Raw genomic sequence first — 20,847 nt, forward strand, 5'->3', positions numbered from 1 at the left:
CACAATATGCCTTCCTGGCATTGTGGCGGGCGGTGCTGAGTGCACCGCCCGCCACAATGCCGGGAATGCAGGAGGCGCCCGCCACTGTGGTGGGTGCATCCTAATCACACACACGGGACCCCCGCCCTTATGGCAGGTGGTCCCTATTCCCGAAAGGATGGCAGACGGACAAAATCCGCCCGCCATCCTAATGACCCCCTATATTTTTACAAACGATATCTAACACTTCAATATTTCTTAAATCGATATTACTTACCTAACATTGATATTCTTGGCCATAATATTGTTTTGGTCAATATTTCTGACCCACAATATTTTTACCTGGATATTTGTGAAAGTCGATATTTTTACATCAATATTACTTACCTCAACTCGATATTCCTGACCCACAATATTTTTACCTCAATATTTCTGAATCAGGATATTTTTATCTCAATATTTTTGCAAGCTGATATTTTTACATCGATGTTGTGTCTCTGCACCATCCAAAAGGTGCTGGCCCCCGGTCTGGCATTAGAATGTGCTCTCTCCACCTCAAGACTGCAAAAGTAGATAGTTTGGTACTTTCATTAAAAAGTTCGGAATACGTTTCTGAGGCATCAACTGGACCTCCATCGAACTGCAGCTTCTGACAGTGCCTCGCCAATTTAATTCAACTTTCTGGTTTCCCCACTGTAAGCAGCTCGACTAACAGAAAAGTTTCTAAGTGTCAACATGGAGGATTTCACCTGGTCCAATGCCGAGAAGCCCCTGGCCATCGTTGAGCCCTCCAAACTATCCAGCTGGCAGTCAGCGCTGACCAATCAGGCCATCCTACGCCAGGGCGATGGAGTATTTTACTTTGTCGCCCAGACGAAGGGTTTGACAGACAAATTTAGAAATGTCGATAGGTCTGACAGACATTTCTAGAATTGATTGGAACCATCAAGTTGGTTCCTGTCAATGCATTGTAACTTTGCCATATGACTCTGTCAAACATGACAGAGTCATATTGAAAAGTTAGAAAAAAAAATTCAAAAACGAAAATCTTTGGGGGATTTTGCTTTTGAAAATAAAAAAAAACACAATGGCCTACCTCACTATGGGAGTTATTTCCAATGGCCAATGGGTCTGTTTGAAATTTTTGCTGCCCCTTACCACCAGGATGCACCTACTGTTAACGGCCTTAATAAACGGCTATATTTCTGTTCATCTAAACTGGGCAGGCAGGCATATAGTTTATTCTCCAATGGCCCTTACTTCAGTGGGTTGTTAAAGATGTTTGGGTACAGCAGAGATACTTTTGGTAGGAACGTTACTTCTTCACTGTGGAGAAGGAATGCCCTTTTCACCATGGTATTAATAAAACCCTAAGTCTGAAGGTAAACATTTCACCAGAATGACCCTGGCTTCTGTATATTAGCGCGCGCTATTGCGGTCGGCCCTAATTTTTTACTTTGACCTGATCTCCTGATCAAGCACGACCAGATACCTGCGATTAGCATTTTTCTGTTTTTGGTGTTAGAAGTTTTAAAACTTCTAAAAATCACATCTCTGTTTCCCTTCATCAGATTTTTGATGTCTTGGTGTATATTTAAACTAGGCCTGGGAGGTAAATTCCGTTCCGCTTGCGGAATTTGGGTAATTTCGCATTTCGCGGAAAACGCAAAATTGCCCAAAATTCTGCATTCGCGACTTCGTGAAATTTTTTGCTTGTTCACGTTCTCAAATGCGTGTTTGCAAGATATTTCTGCCGGAGTACGCAAACAGCGATTGTGAACAGTAACCAAGCATCACGAACAAGAAAATGACACGTGTTCGTGGAGATTTTTTACCGTTTCGCAGAGATTTGTGTAACGCGATTACTCAAATTCCACCCACCCCTAATTTAAACATTACAAAATGCAGACTTTTTTTACTAGAATTTGTATTTTAATTGTGTTATGTTTTTTACTTATTCACTGTTTTGGTACTGACAAATGCTTTCCACTTGTTTTCCTTTGAGTTAAGCCTGATTTCTCTGTGCTACAGCTACTCAGGACTGAACTAAGGCCTGATTTAAAGAAACCGAACTGGACCTGATATAGAATAGTGACATTACTACAGAATGAGGTCTCACAATCACCCCTACTATTAATACACTTCCTCACACCAAACAAGCTTCCCCTCAGCAACATGTACAACCCCTAGATCCTGAGATGTGGACAATATGAAACAAGTGCCTAGAACGTACGTATTCAGTGTGAATGTGGTGTCCAAATTTCATGCGTAAGTCTTCCACCCCGTCGTTCACCATGTCAATAAGTGCGGCTTCCTTGTCATTCTTGCCGCAGAGACCTGCGGGGAGCATAACATGTATAAGAGATGGAAGGCAGGCGTTAGAATAAACATTCAGAAACTAGGGCTAGCAAGAGGATCTGGGTTGTGACGGCCCATGCATGGGTGTGACGGACAGTGTGGGCGGCTCGAGGGGTCTTTGTGGGTGGATGTGGGTTGGGATGGCCCACGCATGGGTGTGATAGACAGTGTGGGGGGCTCAAGGGGTCTGTGTGGGGATATGTGGGTTGGGATGGCCCATGCATGGGTGTGATGGACAGTGTGGGGGGCTCGAGGGGTCTGTGTGGGTGGATGTTGGTTGTGACGGCCCATGCATGGGTGTGATGGACAGTGTGGCGGGCTTGAGGGGTCTGTGTGGGTGGATGTGGGTTGGGATGGCTCACGCATGGGTGTGATGGACAGTGAGGGCGGCTCGAGGGGTCTGTGTGGGTGGATGTGGGTTGGGATGGCCCACGTATGGGTGTGATGGACAGTGTGGGCAGCTCGAGGGGTCTGTGTGGGTGGATGTGGGTTGGGATGGCTCATGCATGGGTGTGATGGACAGTGTGGGGGGCTCGAGGGGTCTGTGTGGGTAGATGTGGGTTGGGATGGCCAGTGCATGGGTTGCAATGGACCGTGTGTGAGATTGTCCTCATCCTGCCCCAGGATGTGGACAGTCTCTGACCCAGGGCACTGGTCATGCTGAGGGCACTTGTCTGACAGATATCCCCACAGGCCCGTCACCTCTCCGCCCACAGGTCCCCAAAAGACTCCTGCATTCTCACCATATTTACGCCCCAGGTACCGCAGGATGGTGTTGGACTGGTACAGGACAAAGTCTCCATCTTGAAACTTAGGCAGCTGTCCAAACATCTACAGGAGATACAAATGAACAAATGTCATACTGATGGGGCCCCAGAGGGCCTTGTGACTGCCAGGAGTGAGTACAGTGCAGCAAGGGCCCCTCTGAGAGGCCTGTGGTCTGGCCTGTTTACTAGTAGAGGCCCAGGTCCTCAGAAAGGCCTGGGGTCTAGCATGCTTTGTAGTATATGACCTTGAAGAGGTCTGGTCACTAAAGTCAGATAGGGGCCCTCAAGGAGGTCTAGTTACTAGAGTGAGGTAGTTGCCCAAGCACAATATGCACAGCAAGCATAGCACGAAAGCTAAGCACAGTATACATGCCAAGCAAAGTATTCATGCCAAGCACAGTATTCACTCCAAGCACAGTATTCACGCCAAGCACAGAAAGCATGCCAAGCACAGTATGCATGCCAAGCACAGTATTCATGCCAAGGACAGTATTCATGCCAAGGACAGTATTCATGCCAAGCACAGTATTCATGCCAAACACAGTATTCATGCTAAGCACAGTATTCATGCCAAGGACAGTATTCATGCCAAGCACAGTATTCATGCCAAGCACAGTATGCATTCCAAGTACAGTATTCATGCCAAGGACAGTATTCATGCCAAGCACAGTATTCATGCCAGACACAGTATTCATGCTAAGCACAGCATGCATGCCAAGCACAGCATGCATGCCAAGCACAGTATTCATGCCAAGCACAGTATGCATGCCAAGCACAGTATTCATGCCAGGCACAGTATTCATGCCAAGCACAGTATGCACGCCAAGCACAGTATGCAAGCCATGCACAGTATGCACGCCAAGCACAGTATGCAAGCCACGCACAGTATGCATGGCAAGCACAGCATGCACGCTGAGCACAGTTTGCAAGCCAGTCACAGTATGCATGCCAAGCACAGCATGCACGTCAAGCTCAAAAGTATGGCAGTTACAGCATGAGGTCCAGGGGTGTAGCTTGGTTAGTCTAGTGAGATTCGGGGGCTGTGAATCTTAAATCTCCCAACTAAAACAGCAGTGGGCCGCCCCCAAATCACCCTCTATGTGTTAATATATGGAATCTGTGTGGATGGGTGAGATAACCAGGGTTTGGGATGGACTGTTCCCATGAGGAGCGGGGCCAGGACTGATTTGCCTTGGGGGCATCTGGGGCGGAATTCGAGTTGAGCGGCTTGGATTTTGCAGCTATGTCCTGGCATCCCTATATCTACCACAAAAGTAACACTACACCCACAACAAGCCAATCTATGGGCCTTGTCGATGCTGCATAAGATATATCAGCCACAACTGCATCTCTGCCGCACAGCACATTGAAAATTGGTTCCATTCTGAAATGGCGAGACTGTGACGTATTTGTATTTGTAACATTGAATTAAATGTCTCAATTAAATTAAAAGGGCACGTTCTACAGCCAATGAGACGTGAAACTAAAATCAACCGTACCGCCCTGTGGAGTGGACAAACGTAGGTGCAGCCCAGCTCTTACCAAACAAATGCAATAGAAGCGGGACAAGCCTCAGCCAAAAACGCACGAGGGTGACCTCACTGCAGCAAATGTGGCTTCAAACCCCTGGCCGCGGGGGACTTGAGATCCCAACAGGCTGGGCCCCCTTCATCCAGAGAAACCCTCAAGTTTACCCAAACTGTAGCCCCTCAGCAATGATCCCCCCTTACGTTGCCAACACTCAGTGACCAAAATCACAGTCCAAGCCGCCCCGCCGAACAGGGAAACATCACAGTGGACAAGGAATACTGGGAGCCCGGGATTGGAACTCTCCGGTGACTGTATGCTCAGGGGTAACAAAACTTGAGGGGGCCTCCCTGCAAAGCACCTGGAGGGGGCACCCCCCGGGCTCCATCAGGAGCTCTGCAACCAGAGTGCTGCTGTGCTGAGGGGGCCCCTGGAGCTCGGGCCCCCCCCACACCTCGGGAGCTGCAGGGGCCTGTTACACCCCTCACTGCGTGGACGCAACCATTGACGGTGCCTCTGTGCTAGATAGAGACACCTACTCCAACCGGTGGGATCGGCCTCCTGCCGATGCGCCGCGAGACTCCGGCGCAAGACTCTCTGATCCCCCATATTATGCCGGACCAGGCGAACCCGAGACAACCAGGGCACGACCAATAGGCGTGATACAGATCTTTGCGAGAAACCTCAAGACCTGGCTCTTCGACAGACCCCCTCCTTGATGGACTGGAACCTGCACCCCCTCCCCAGCACCTTGAGACCCTCATGGGTGGGTAGTCGCACTATAACAGACTCCTGGTTGATTGGTTGATTGATTGATTGATACACACCCATTGTGTAATAGACACGTGATTACCCCTCTCAAGTCCCCTGCAATCACAATATCCACCGGATGTAAGGCCCTGAACTCAACACCATAATACCGAGTTCCTTTGCGGTCTTCGGACTATTAACGGCAATATCGTTGCTACCTATTGATGCCACTCAAACAATCCTATCATCAACCAGGGTACAACATGTGTAGGATCATTAAGGTCCCCGGTGATCGGCATCTGAGGCTCGAAGCAGAACCAGGCAGTGCCATGAGGACACCGCCACACCCTACCCTCGCGGCCTGGCCCGGCAAGGATGGATACACTCACCTTTCCCAGATGACACCGCCTGATATGCCCTGAGCACCACACGCATAACGCAGTCACGCTTGCGCACACGACTCAGCTGGGCAGTGGTGCTGATACAGAAACCCTCAGGCGCGCCTCCCAGTGATGGCCTGATAGTTCAAATTGTGAGCCAAGGGTTTGGCTGCATCATCCTGCCCTTCCCCCATGAGCCGCCACCCATCATGAACATCTCTGGAAATAACGTCACATGAACGTGACAGGTCATGTCTGGGTCTTGACCTGTGAAAATCTACTATGTGTATATATATATATATATATATATATATGTATATAGAGATAACTCTAATCACTAGTATATGCGTAGACCTTTGTACTCTCTACCACTCCTATGTGACTCTTAAAGTATATCCATTTGTATCCCTTCCCTATGTATTCAGAGATAACTCTAACCACTAGTATATGCAGTAGACCTTTGTACCATCTACCATTCCTATGTGACTCTTAGAGTATATTCATTCGTATCCCTTCCTTATGTATATAGAGATAACTCTAATCACTAGTACATGCAGTGGACCTTTGTACTCTCTACCATTCCTGTGTGACTCTTAGAGTATATCCATTTGTATCTCTTCCTTGAGTGACTTTACTACTTGTACATTTGCAATTGTTCTTTCTGTCTGTATCTCCTCCTTGTGTGACTTTACATCTTGTACATTTGCATTTTTTTTCTGTTTGTATCTTTAACGTAACGCATGTAATCCTAAGTCCTTATGTTGTGCAACTAGTTCTTATGTAAAGCGCTCTGACACCTTCAGGTAAAGTTTGCGCTATATAAAATCGCATTAAATTAAAAAAAAAAATAAATAAATAAAATAAAATAAAACGCAACAAGCCTCTGATCAAAGGACATGGCCACTCAGTTCCAATCACATGTGATATTATGCAAAATAAAGCATATTTTTAAACATCACTTCTGATAACATATTCCTTTCCGCACTGAAGACTGGCGACGGTATTGAAAACTCAATACCTATTTTCAATTTTAAAATATTGACAGCCTCCGAGTGTAAATACTTACTCATCTGCTGTTCTTTCTTCCACCTTCTGCACTCTGCCTTCGGCGCTTGAATGGCAACAAACCCGGCCATTCCAGCGCAGTCACTCAGAAACTAACGTGCTTGGTTAGGGATAGATAGGGCCGGAACCAACTTGCATAGACATTATGCCTTCAATAATTCAACCATACACTCAGGAGGCAAAAGCAAATTTAAAACATACTTTCCCTCCAAGTATTGAGGGACCTCGGAAAGGTTTGTGGTTAAGCAGCCAGGGATAGATGAGAGGGTTTGTGCAGCTGTGGCGGGTACATGCGCAGTCTCCAGAGACGGTACCTCTGGCCCCATCGGACACGGTATAAAACCTGAACTCGGCATGTTCCAAAGGGTCGCCAGGTGGACGGGAGAGGTAAATATACCTGGTGCACCAGAAATGACGCCGGGACGCACGCGCGTCAGACGTACAACATAGTGCTCTTTTAATTACAGAAGGGGACGCAATGACTGAGGGGCAGGATGGAGAGCGGCCAGGCAGGGGAGGCGGCAGACAACAGGTAAGGGCCTTCGTTTACATTTTTAAAGACTTTGGGAGGTGGGATGGAGTGGCTAACTCCGCTCCGCCACAAAGGTGGAGTTTGTTGCCTACTCCGCGTTCACCATGGAGCCCGGAGTGAGGCAAATCTCCACAAACTCCGCTGGCGGGGCAGAGTTACTCGCTCACGGTTAACCATGACAGCAAGCTCATCATGTACACCAAACACAGCAGGCGCAGGCACTCCAGAGTGTACCATGAAAGACGAAAGAGAATTTCTACTCACCGCCTCCTTTTTCAGCGCTATTTTTCCATCCATCCAATCCTGGATCTGTATTACTTCATCCTTCCACTGGGCGCCCTGGTCAGAGAGCAGAAGCCGTATGGCCTCTGCCCGTCCTGTGGGGGGCAAAACAACTTCATTAGCGCTGGCAGCCACCCTTCCGTTCACTTCTTAGGAGAAAAGGTCCTAAAATCCTCTGCCCACAATTCATGTGGACGCTTACTGACCCATTACAGTCTGATGGTACAGGCTTAGAAAGATTTGTGAGTCCAGGGAAACAAGCATTTGCAATGCAATAGGTCTCGCATTCATTAGGTTTTGAGCTACTGGCATTGTAAATTACAATGCCTTTTAGTTATGTGTTTGAAAACCTACAAGCGGTGCGCAAATACGCACTTTCTACTTATGGTCGTTGCAAAGCTGGCAATAAATAAGCCTCTTTTACTGCCAGCCTGGCTTCTTCCATTATAATATTTTTTCTTTTTATATATTTAATATATTTACTTTTTTATTTCTAAATATTGTTTATTTATTTTTATGATTTGTAATAATTTGTATTTTTTTTGTTTTTTCTTTCAACTGTTTGAGTGTGAAAGGAAATACTTGTCTGTTTGCTATCCAAAATGTTTTTTAATGTTGCACTCACTGGAGTGGTAGCAGTAAGTTTTTTACCTATCAGCTATCCAACACTTTCTCTACTGTTGCACTAACTGGAGTGGAAATAGTAATTTTTACCCCTCTGCTATCCAATACTTTGTCTACTGGGTCGCTCACTGGAGTGGGAATAAAAATGTTTACCCCTACGCTATCCAACAGTTATTCTACTGTTGCATTCAGTGGAGTGGGAATAGTAGTTTTGCTGTTTCGCTATCCAACACTTTCTCTACTGTTGCCCTTAATGGAGTGGGAAAAGTAAATAAATGTTACCCCTTTGCTATCCAACAGTTTCCCTACTGTTGCAGTCACTGGAGTTTAAATATTAATTTTTACCCGTCCGCTGTCCAACTCTTACCCTACTGTTGCATTCTTTGGAGTGAGAATAGTAATTTTTACCCCTCCACTATCCAACACTTTCCCTACTGTTGCAGTCACTGGAGCTGGATTAGTAAATGTAATTCATCCACTATGCAACACTTTCCATACTGATGCTTTGAGGTTATTTTTGAAATGTAAGTTTGAATATTTTTTGATAGTTTAATGTTTAAATTTATTATAGAATGCTTTTTTTACATTTTAAATGACCTATGTATATATTTTTATATATAATTTTAAACATTTGAATTGAATTAAAAATAATACTTTATTTATTATTTTAAAGTAAATACATATATTTATATTAATTATATTTGTATATTTATATTTTTTTATTAAGCCTGTTTGTTATAGTTTGTTAAAATGTGTATTAAATTAAATGTATTTTGTTAAAATTAATATTTATATTTAATATATTTAATATACATTATTTTATTTTATATATATTGAAATCAATATTTTTTACATCTATATTTTTGATTCAATATTTTTGTGCTCATCTGTTTAGGTATGAGAGGCAATATTTTTGTAGACTACATTTTTTTTCCGATATTTTGAACAACGATATTTATGTCATCGATATTCTATCAGGGAACCTTTGCGCACCAAACTCACACAGATACAAAATGAATACACCACAAAGAGACTCCACACATGTTTAGAAACATTTTAATTATTTATCTATACAGAAGAATCCAAAAACGATAACATTCCAACAGTAGATCATGAGGTATCACTGTTAAATGGATTATGGTAAAAGTGTTGCGTTCAAATATATGATTTATGTAGAATACGTAAACATACATGAACAGATAAAGAGATACCACGTTTAAATAAATCGAGGCAAGCAGTATTTTATAGTATATATATATATATATATATATATTACCTACTGGCGGTCACCAGTAGGTAGTTATAGTTAGGACCTATTTTCCATAGGAAATCAGCAACATTCTATTTGGAATACCTTTTGCGCTGGTTGATGAATCTTCGCCAAATTTTCAAAACTAATGGCCAGCTCCGTTCCGCTCTTTCCCTGAAAGTTTTGGGGTATTTCGTGTAGCGGGGGCTGAAAAGAAAGGGGGTCCCCATGCAATTTCCCATAGGACCTTTAGCCACAGCTACAGCCCGAAAAGCTGAACGGAATTACGCCAAATTTGGCAGAGATGTAGTCCTCAGTTCAGACTAGTGCCTTTTGATTAAATGGTGTCAATCTGTTTAGTATTTCCTGAGAAAATTAAAGTTAAAAGGAAATATATATCTATGGGTGTGGTGGATCCGCGGACTATGAGCGCACCGTGAGTGTATCATAAGTGCACCCTCCCGATCACGCGCTGAATTCTAATTGGCTGTCAAGTGGTTGTCAACATTCAAAACCAGGAACTATTGGCAGCCATTTTGTGCCTTGGTAGAAGCGAGGCTGAAGAAGTCAGTGGAACAAGTGCACAAAACGTAGAGAGGGGGCAGAGTAGAAATACTTTGACCCTCTAGACCTGCTTAGGGGGCCCGAGAAGGACCTCCAGGGCCAATTAAAATATATACATTTGTTTAAACTGCAAGTGGCGTAGGGTGCTATAAAAAAAATAATAATAAAATTGAGCGCCCCGGGGATTGTCCAAAAAATATGGTTGGGTGAGGCTCAAAGGTCCCCGGGGCTTTATGTATTGTGGGAGTGGGGCTGCGTGGCCTCCTCCTGGAGCACTCGAGAGCCTCATCATCCCCCAGGGCTAAAAAAAAAAAATGGTGGGGGGACTCCAAGGTCCCCAAGGCCCCGGGGACCACTACTTCCTGCGGATTTATGTATTGTGGGAGGGCTGGCTCCTACAGTGTCCCGGGGTGCCCATCCCGCCCTCCCATAGGAAGGAAATCTGTTCTCTCTTTCAAATTCTAAACTAGATTGCTTTTCCACTTGGGGAGCTGCATGTTAGTAGCTCTCCATGTGGAAAAGCAATGCCGGCGAACAAACGCGTAGAAGTTGTGCACAAGAGGCGCTGGAGTCATGCACCCTAAGGATTATGAGATGTGCACCCAGCCTGTGCACACCAGGGGGCCGCACTGAGCGCCGCGCTAGGTACGCGACTTCTAATTTTACAGTAAAAAATAGCCCCTATCAGTAATTTCTAATATCTCCTGGGACCCTATCCCGCGGGTCTTATAAAAAGTGTTGGTGACCATGGGGGGAGCCAAATTGCCCCCACGTTCCCGCCGGTTCCCCGTGTCCTTCGGGAGCCGGCATTGCTTTTCCACATGGGGAGATGCTAACATGCATGTGGAAAAGCAATCTAGTTTGGATTTTGAAAGAGAGAACAGATTTCCCTGCTCTTTCTTTCAAAATCCAAACCAGGTTTGCTATGGGAGGGCGGGAGCCACGAGACTCCTGCCCTCTCATAGCAAACAGCAGTGTCCCGGGGGTAGGGACCATTTATTTTATAGCCCCAGGGGGTGGCTCCCACTCTTGCACGGTGTAAAACCTGCCAGCCCTAGGGTGGTCTTTCCCTATTTTTTTCGCCTTTGCCTCATTTTTCCCACCTTCTTTTTGTGGCCCTTAGGTCTCCGGGCACCTTTCCATGGCCAATACATGTTAGGGTGCAGGTGCTCTCTACTACAAACATGGCTGCCACTGGCCCCTGCTACTGCAGTGTGGTCTTTTAGTGTAGCACCCTAGTTGCCGGGAGCTGACTGGGACCTCTTACATTGTTGCAATGCCAGCCTGCCATCCCCTGTCCATAGGTAGAGTGGGGAAGCTCCTGGAATCTTCCAGAAGAAAGGCGGGGCCTAATTTTTGCCGCCTTAGAGAGTGGTCACCTGACCTGGGCATATATAAGCAAGGGAAGGAACTTTTTCTAGTCAGTTGGGGCATCACTGACCTGGGGGACCCACGCAGGAGATGTAGGCAGGAGGGCCTAGTCAGGGACTTATGCCACTGGGAGTGACAGGATTTAGGTGCTGCCTCTTAAGTTGAGTGAGGTATCCTAGACTAGCCCCCTGATATGGCCCAGCGGTAGGGGAACCCAGGGACCATCTTCAGTGACCTGAGGGAATTTGTAAGCCTCCAATTCAAGCCCCCCCTTCTTCAAGAAACCACCTCTTAAGGGCGCAGAACCATCCAAGCGCCGAGAAGACTACTTGCCCTTCATCTAGAGACTACTGGGGGATCGACCAGGTACTGGATTGTGCTGCCCCTGTACATTCCCTGCCTCCATCTGGGCCTATCCTGTCCTGCCTGCCTCCCCCTGACTGAATTGCTCTGATTTCCATCCTGCCTGCATTCACACCGTCGGAGCCGCGTTGAGGGGAAGGCAGCCTACCAGGCCTTGCAGTAACCGTTGCCACATTGAGCAGGAAGAAAGAACCCCCAATACTACGCTTTGGTTCATGAGGCCAGTTAGCCTTTGTCCATAAGTTCTGTACTATTAACACCAATTGGGTGCAACAGACTTCATTCGCCATAACACGAATAGGTACATTTCACCTTTTTAATTTTTGTAGAGTACACTTTCACATCTATATTTCTATGTGAGTAAGGTGAGGATAGATGTGCATATCCTATTCCTGAAGAAGGAGTTCTTACAATCCAAAACATGTCGACGCACTTTTGAGGTTGACGTACCCTAATCAGTAACCGACAACCTCACCCTGCACCTTTTTATTGATACCAGCCGAGGGCTTAATAAAGACTTTCTTTTTTTCCTCCTACGAGCCAGGTATATTTTAACCTTCACTTTCCATCACCTCACCACTCACACTTATTTCCCTCACACACCAACACATAGTTCACTTTCAGTGCTCCTACGTATTCGTGAGTCGTAGCACGCCGCATCCCGTAGAGGGGTGCGAAGACCCCAATGATGAAACATGACTCCAAGGGGCCTGTTGGTGTGTGAGGGGTATTTAAAAACAACACTGTGTGCTCCCCACCACTGTAGGGATTACTACCACTACCAGAGTGGATTCCATTTTGTTTATGTGAATTGCTAGGGGAGACAGAATCCACTCCCTCCTCTTGTTATTTTCTTCTTCTTCTTCTTCTTCTTCTTCTTCTTCTTCTTCTTCTTCTTCTTCTTCTTCTTCCTCCTAGACTAGCCCTCTGATCTGGCCCAGCAGTAGGGGAACCCAGGCACCATCTTCAGTGACCTGAGGGAATTTGTAAGCCTCCAACTCAAGCCCCCCCTCTTCAAGAAACCACCTCATAAGGGCGCAGAACCATCCAAGCGCCGAGAAGACTACTTGCCCTTCATCTAGAGACTACTGGGGGATCGACCAGGTACTGGACTGTGCTGCCCCTGCACACTCCCTGCCTCCATCTGGGCCTATCCTGTACTGCCTGCCTCCCCCTGACTGAATTGATATGATTTCCATCCTGCCTGCATTCCCTGCTGAATCGCTTGAAAAGCGCTGTAATCTGCTCCCCTGTCAAGCGCTGTGTCATAGACTGTCTGCCCTGTCAAGAGCTGCTGAGGGTGCTCCCCTTCATGTGCTCCTGAGCGCTGTAATGTACCCCCAAATGCTGGATTGCCCCCACATAACTGCCGTGTGAAGTGCTTACTCAGACTATACTAGCAATTGGCAGGCCGACTCACCGCCACGGCCCGGAGCCGTATGCGCCCTCCTGAGGCGCCATGGAAACTCCCCTTGTGGTCGCGGCTCCAGAGCCGCAATCGTGCCCCTCAGCGGCCACCGCATGCCAGGAGAGGGCCGCCGGAATCCTCCACAGGCCTCCCTAGGCCGGAAGCCTTCCGCCTTCCAGCACCCCGGCGCTCCCCTGGAGTCCCCGCCGACATCGTGCCCCCTCGGCGGCCCCCGTATACCAGAAGAGGGCTGCCGCACCGAGCGCACTAGGCCTGAAGGCGAGCTCTCCCTCCTCACGTGACGGGGAGTGCTGCCGCGTCATCGGCCGCGCCCCCGCCAGAGCCGCGCAGCCATTGGCTGCCAGGATCGCGCCCCTTTCAACGAGGCCCGGCACCCGGGGAAGGCCCAGCCAAGCCCGGACTAGTAGCGGAGGGGGTCGTGGAGCACAGGAGCCCCCCTCCGATCTCCCCACACACGCTGGGCCTGCCCCTCCACGGGCGCCGGTGCCCCGCATCTGTCGCCTGCACCGCGCTGGGCCAAGTGAGGCCCACAGGAGGACCGGAGCCCCTCCCCCAGCCGCAGAGCCATCGCAAGGGTCCCGGAGGGCCGAAGACATCAGGTAACTCCCAGGGGAGGAGGGCGGAAGGCCGAACAAGGCCCCGAGTTCGCCCCTCCCCCGGGGAAAACTGTGACTGGGCCCCGTTGGCCCCAATGAGCCTCTGGTGACTGTGGGGCCTTAATTAAACGTCTAGGGTACTCGGTCCCATTAACTGTTCCTGCCCAGTGACAAGTTCAGACTTGATTCACTGTTTATGCCTGACGCTAGGCTTACACCTAATCAACTGTTATGCTTGATGTCTGGTTGACTCAGCCTGAACTAGTTAGCCCTGCACCAGGGAGTTGTCAGCCGTAATGAAATGTTAATACTTGCTAATTAGAGCTTCATGAAATGTTTAGTGGTTAGCTCTGGCCAGAGGGATTGACGACCGGTACTTCTACTTGATAAAATGTTTGGTTGCTTGTATTAAATGAAACCTGAGACCAATGCTGAAAAGGTTATTGCGACAGGATGTGTTACTTATTGATTTGCTACTGTTGCTCACATGATGAAAATGCTTTATTGAAGTGTTCTTGGAAATGTTGATGAATTGATTACCCTGATCTGAATCCTATATAAAAGCTATTGACTTTAATCAAAAGAACAGATGTGGTCTCCATTATTGCGCATACTTATTGACTCAGTGGATGAGTGTGTTATGTAGCTACTTTACACGTAAGCCCCTGGTTGCCTACCTGCTCAAGCCAAGCTACCCCCCCCCCCCGGGGAACTGGTGGTCCCAGTTCTTACACATAGCAAACAGCAATGTTGAAAAAATCTTCTGGTACGATAACAAAGCATGTTGAAGTCCATTTTCGCCATTTTTGTTGTAGTTTGCTGCTGTTAAAGTGACGACAATTTTAAGGCTGTGTTTGTAAATATGCCCCAATGTTTTGTAGTGTCGACAATCCCATCTCCCATTTAAATAGGCACGAAGTATTTATTGAAGTGCATCTTGAATTGTGAAGCAACACTGTCGAATTGTGATCAATAAAGAATTGAATGAGTTGTGTACTTCTTTTGCTCGTAATGTGCACAGGGGCAGATTTACAAGTTAATTGCGTTACTGTTGGATAATTTTTGAGATGGGAAAAGTGACGCGTTGCACAAGTTACTTGGAAATCTGCTACACAGTGTTCTGTATTACTTTGCTTTCCTTTCTGTTATGTAAAGGGTCCTGGGTAAATATAACCGTTTCTGTACAGCCAGGGCCTTCCAACCCTACCCCCAAACTGCTTACTGCCTGTTGCCATAGTAACAGTTCATGGAACAGTTAAGTGAGCACAGAGGTTAGAAGTTCACTACACAATGTTGGTAATTAAAACAGTTACTGTGCTGGAGTTTTAAAATTTTTCCATAGGAACAGTTAGTCGTAGAAGAAGTCACTGGAAAATATAATAAAAATAATAGCAGGGGTTCGCTGGGGCCCCCACAGACCCGGGGCTTCACTCATGTTGGGAGTGGGGTGCAGTAGGCTGTGGAAATTATATCGGGAAAACAACAATGCGGCGTATTGCGCCTTTTCTTTAATATAATGTTTAATAATGTTTATTTATTAGGCAGTGTTCACTTTTGTTACGGATAGAGTCACTCTGTTCCATGAAATGTATTAATTTGTAGGAGGGTGTGTTCTGTATGTGTGCGTGGAACAAATTTAACGTTTAATTGGCTAAGGTGTTCCAACAACAAGTTTTATGTTGAAAGTAGAAGTGTTTTCTACAATTCACTTCTGCTCCGGAGAGTAGCAAGGACATCTAATTGGCTTACATGTTGTAAGGAGGACTTTCCTGAGCTTTATGTTGGTTGGTTGCGAACTATTGAAAGTAGAAGTGTTGCCAGCCATTCACTTCCACTCTGTGGAGTAGGAGGGACCTCTGATTTGCTGACGTGCTCCAAGGAGGACTTTCCCAAGCTTAATGTTGATTGGATGTAAACTGTTGAAAGTAGAAGTGTTGTCAGCGATTCCTTCCCTCTTCGCGGAGTAGTAATTTAATTGGGTAACTTGTTCCAAGCTGTACCTTACGAAGCTTAATGTTCATTAGCTGTGAAGCATTAAAATCAGAAGTTTTGGTAGTCATTCCTTCCTCCTCTGTGGAACAACATGGACATGTTATTGGCTAAAGTGTTCCGAGTACAAGTTTGCTCCTTATTGGGTGGGAACGGTACACTATTGTCAGTGATTTTGTGATGCACTTCCAAAGGAGTATGGGAAAAGAAAGTAGTAGAGGGGAGGTTAGGAACACTATTAACTCTGTACAATGGTCACAAGGTGGTGGACAGGGATTATGAAGTTAAAAATAGTTTTTATATGTTTTAAGGGCCATTTATATAATTGCTGTGTGGTGTACAATCACGGTGGAAAAATGACAGTGTCTTGCTGTGTTTTTTTTATCAAGTTTGCGGGTGGGATACTTGCCAGGAGCACTATTTACTTATAATGTGTTGTTTACTTGGTGTGGGGAGGTGTGGTTTGGCAGCAAAAATTTCAGTCTAGGTTTGAAACTGACACTGTATAAGTGGTGACAAACAAAAATGGAATTTCATAAAGAATCAGTTAAGCATGGCCATACCTTCCCTTTTTCTGCTATAGTTTGTAAAAGTGTTTCCCCATATTCTTGTTAATGTAAGAGGGCATCAGTTACTTCTAGATAAAGTAGAATAGAAGTGCTACAACAAACACTCTCGCACTACATTATCTGAGATAAGGATAACAAGTAAAAACAGTTAAATACAAGTGATCAAAAGGGGGGAACAGACTAAAAACCAGAAGCTGGTGACGTTGCTTATATATATTTACTCTTTGTGCCGACAGGTCATGAACTCCACTGAGATCGGCATTACTGTTAATATTACAATATTCATATTAACAGTATATGATCCCTAGGGGAAAACACACTAACAACTGGAAGGTGGTGACGTTGATGGTAAATGTTTAGGGTTTGCACCAATGGGTCACCAACACCTCTGAAGAGAAGTACAGTGTCAATATTATAATATAGAAAGTCACAATATATAAGCTGAAAACAGCCAGAAAAGGATCAATGTTTGTTGTAATCTATCTGTTTCTGAAAACAAGCTGCTGGTGTTACAGAGAAAGAGGGAAAACATGCAATAACACTTTTTTCTAGATATAAATGTTGAAATATTTACAAATAGACACAAAAATATAACTATCTACTATGCCATAATGAAACAACATACAACTCCAGAATATGTATGTTGACGCAAAACAAGAATCCAATGCTAGAAAAGGGAACCTGCGTCACAGATTGGCGATGCAGAAATAACTCACAGAAACAAAACTAATCACACAATAGGTGTGGTTTATATAGTTTTTAGTGGTTTAGTAGTCTATGGAAGGATGATTTGGCTCCGCCTATGTAAATGTCACGTTTTACAGTTTACACGTGCTCACATTTTAACTGTTTTACTTGTGCACATGTTGGGAAAAGTTACAAACTGTGAAGCTGTAAAGGTTTCGATTTCCATAGTAACACGTATAAGGTTCTTATTATCTACATTTGTTGGAGAGTTTAAAAAGTGTTACCTGGTAAACTGTGTCCTTTAGATTCTCATGATTAAAAACATCTAAATAGAGACATTAAAAAAAAAGATTGTTTACATTAGAAGAAAAAAAATTCTTAATATTTGTTATCACTATGCTGTTAAATTAAAAAAAATTCCATCATTTGTAAAGCGTAAAGCTACCCCCGGAAAGGTGGGCCGGCGCTTGGGGCATTGGGAAGATTAAGCAAGGTGTTACCTACAGTGAGATAGGGGTGGGCTCAGATGCTGATGGACTTTGGAATCGAACTGTGTACGCTGTCGTTCGAAGTCAGGTATTATAGGTGCTGTGTCATACTTTTACCGCACTTATATGTTAATTACTTCTAATTATGTTGAAAACATTAATACATTATAAGTAGGGCTCCTTTTTATGTTTTTACTGATTTTTACAGATAAATACTGACAGAAAAGTACTTATTTTCCTCTCTTAAAGTGTGGATAAATACAGACATTGAGTTATTTTTTTAGCAATTCTAAATGCTGTCAATGATGAGTAGTAAGACAATAGGTCTGTTGTTCTAAAAGTAAAAGGGTAAAAACAATAAAAGACTTTTAGTAAAGAGCCTTAAAGAGCAATATATATGCTCGTATGAGAAAACTTGCACATTTTAATGTGAAGGTTGTGTATAGCTTATCATCTAAGAGTGTTTACATGACTGAAAACGGTCAGTCTTTCAGCGATGATTGCATATTTAAACAAGCATTTACAATGCAATAGGTCTCGCAGCATTAAAGTTTGAGTTATTGGCATTGTGTATGACAATGCCAATAGTTATAACTTTTGCAAATGTGACACCTATAGAATTTGTAATGCAATATGTGTTGTATTTAAGTGACTTAGATGTATTGATATTACAAATAACAATGGCTTTTAATTTTTTAAAATAATTAATACTTAAATAAAAGTTATTGTAATTGTCTTGCCTTCTGATCTTATACCTTAGGTGATAGTTATGACGATGATGGGAGCTGATGTGTGAGTCAGCCAGGTGTCTATCAAGATAAGCAGGTAATTTGAGTTGTGTGGAACACACAGTTGCCATAAACACCAGGACCTCAAACTTCCCACAAAGACTATAACTTGCTTTGTAAACTGGCGAGCTGTGTAAAGAGCACAGTGAACGTAATGAAGCCAAGGGGAAAAAATGTGTTTGTCTATTCAAGTCCAGAGAAGTAGGGATGAAGAAGGCCAGTAAACGAAAAGTGCATGAAGCCACTAACCAGCAGAGGGACAGGGTGGTTGGTAAGTGACGCACATCTGGTGCTGCTTCCGTCTCCATGACCTGCTGTGATTTCACAAGCTGCACAAGTGAGACACAATTAGAGAACTGAAACAATAATCGGTGCCCTCTTAAATTCACACCAGTGGTGGTTAAAATAAAAGACGAGTGCTTCCTGTCAAATATGCCTTCCAGCTTAAAAAAAAAGTGAAAGCACACACCGTCAGCATATGTATACCGCGAATGTACGGGTAAATCGGCAGCGTGCATTCAGCTTAAAGAGCTTACTTATCTGGCAAAGTATAGTTGCAAGATTTGAGCACGGAAAAAAGAACACGGGAAAAGAAGGACGAAAAAGGCTGTTCTGCGTTTTTGCAACGTGTTTTTCTTGCAATGCTCAGGATATATAGCCCTGAGCGATAATAAAATAATTTGTAGATCTCTAAATTCGACTGCAGGTCTGTGAGCAGACTCAGTGCATTTTACACCCCAGAAACGAGTGCAACACCTCGCACGTTATCAATCCCATGATTTAAAAAAGCAACAAAAAAAGGAAGCAGCCTGCTAAGTGCCATCGGTGACTGAATAAACAATGGTCCGTAAGTATTCTGGAGACAGCATACAAACATTAAAGGGGAAAGTATTCATGAACTGCAATCTGAAACACCCATTAAAAAGCTGCGCTTACTGTAGCCAGGGAACTTCACAAACAAAGGTGAAGGTTTGCGTTGGGTTTTACATTTCTGCTTTCGTTTTTCTGCTGCACAGACCGTGTAGCCAACAGTCAGCTGTACATTCTGTCATTACATTTTCTCAGCTATCCGCCGTCAGAAAATCGTTTTTGTGGGGGTCCATATATAGGCGCAGACCCCTTTGCAGCACAATTATGCAAGTCCTAAGCTTTATTTTATACTGTTTGTGTGTAAACACATTTCACACAAATTAAACAAAACGTTTAGAGCTAGAACTGCAACGGAAATACGCGAGAGCACCCAACACAATGCGTGTTGATATTTTCTCCACTCCCTCCCCTCAATCCTTTTGTAATCTAATTCACTTACTTTTTTCATGCTAGCTTTCGCTGTGGAAGGCTTTCTTCCACCCCACATGCAGAGTTCCAAATAGAATCAGCCAACTAGCCAATCAGAGAGGAAGTTGAACCCTAGGCTTGCTGGAAGCTGTGTTTAAATACAATGGTTTGACATTTATTTGATGACTGTTCAGTGGAATTATGTTTTTTTGCTGGATTTTTATTCTTATTCATATCTGGAGAAAATCGCGTACGTCTGTTTTAGACCAGTATATACACACGAATAACATCACGTCATACAACAGCAGATGCCAACAAAAAAGTACGACAACTGTTTAAAAACGAACTGCATATTTATCTCTTAACTTATGCGTTCAAGGTTTCCCCGTCTCACGAGCATAAATCGGGTGTATATAGTTATACTGAAATTAAGATATGGAGAAAAAGTTACTCTTAACCTTCAGATTGTTTAATCTATCACATTACCCAAGTGTTAACCTCTTTGCTCTGTCTAAGCTGTCTCTCTTTTAACAAACAAGGGTGATTAAATCAGAGCTGGATTCACCTGCTGCTCGAAATGCCTGAGACACGCAGCTGCGGAGGGAGCGTCCTACGCTGGCTGGAGCTTTCAGCTGGACGGCTCTGCTGCGGCGGGCTCTCTCCTCATTTCAGGTAACAAGCATTGGCGGCCGCACAAGCATTTGCGGCCGCGAAATTAAATAAATACAAGCAGAAACAAGCGAAGGACGTGAGCATGCACCTCAGCTGTACGTGAGCATGCACCTCAGCTGTACGGGAGCAAGTCACGCTGTGCGCGTTTCCATGTGCCGTGAGCATGCACATCGGACGTCTAGGGAGCTCGTCATCACCTTCTGCGTCGCCTGCTGTTGCCGAGCCTGAGCCGCTAACCCTGCACACCTGAGGAGGAAAGACCGGCCTCGAGAGCAGCGGGGGACTCCTGAGTCAGCCCGGTGAGTAGGGGGGGGGGGACGATGTGTAAATACTGTGTTTTTGGTGCATCAGGCTAGCGAGACAGGAGATGGGCACTTCAAGTGTGTGGATGCGCGTGTGTGACTGTGTGTGTGTGTGCGCGTGAGCCAGTGAGTAGGTGAGGGTGTGTGTATGCAGTGTGTGTGCCTGCGTGTGTGTGTATGCAGTGTGTGTGTGCCTGCGTGTGTGTATGCAGAGTGTGTGTGTGTGTGCGCGCAAACG

At 45.1% G+C, this 20,847-nt stretch overlaps 1 protein-coding gene across 1 annotated transcript in view; it reads right to left on the reverse strand.

Annotated features, from left to right (window-relative positions):
- The window catches only part of LOC147736656 (glutathione S-transferase P 1-like), a 113,106-nt gene that overhangs the window by 52,746 nt on the left and 39,513 nt on the right, over nt 1–20,847 (reverse strand). Inside the window, exons 3-5 of the mRNA XM_086953412.1 lie at nt 7,623–7,735; nt 3,081–3,168; nt 2,213–2,316 (exon numbers count right to left, since the gene is read on the reverse strand). Of these exons, the coding sequence (XP_086809538.1) occupies nt 2,213–2,316; nt 3,081–3,168; nt 7,623–7,735 (305 nt within the window). The remainder of the gene's footprint in view (nt 1–2,212; nt 2,317–3,080; nt 3,169–7,622; nt 7,736–20,847) is intronic.

This window comes from Lissotriton vulgaris, chromosome 1_2 (assembly GCF_964263255.1).
Source record: "Lissotriton vulgaris chromosome 1_2, aLisVul1.2, whole genome shotgun sequence".
NCBI classification, from domain to species: Eukaryota; Metazoa; Chordata; class Amphibia; order Caudata; family Salamandridae; genus Lissotriton; species Lissotriton vulgaris.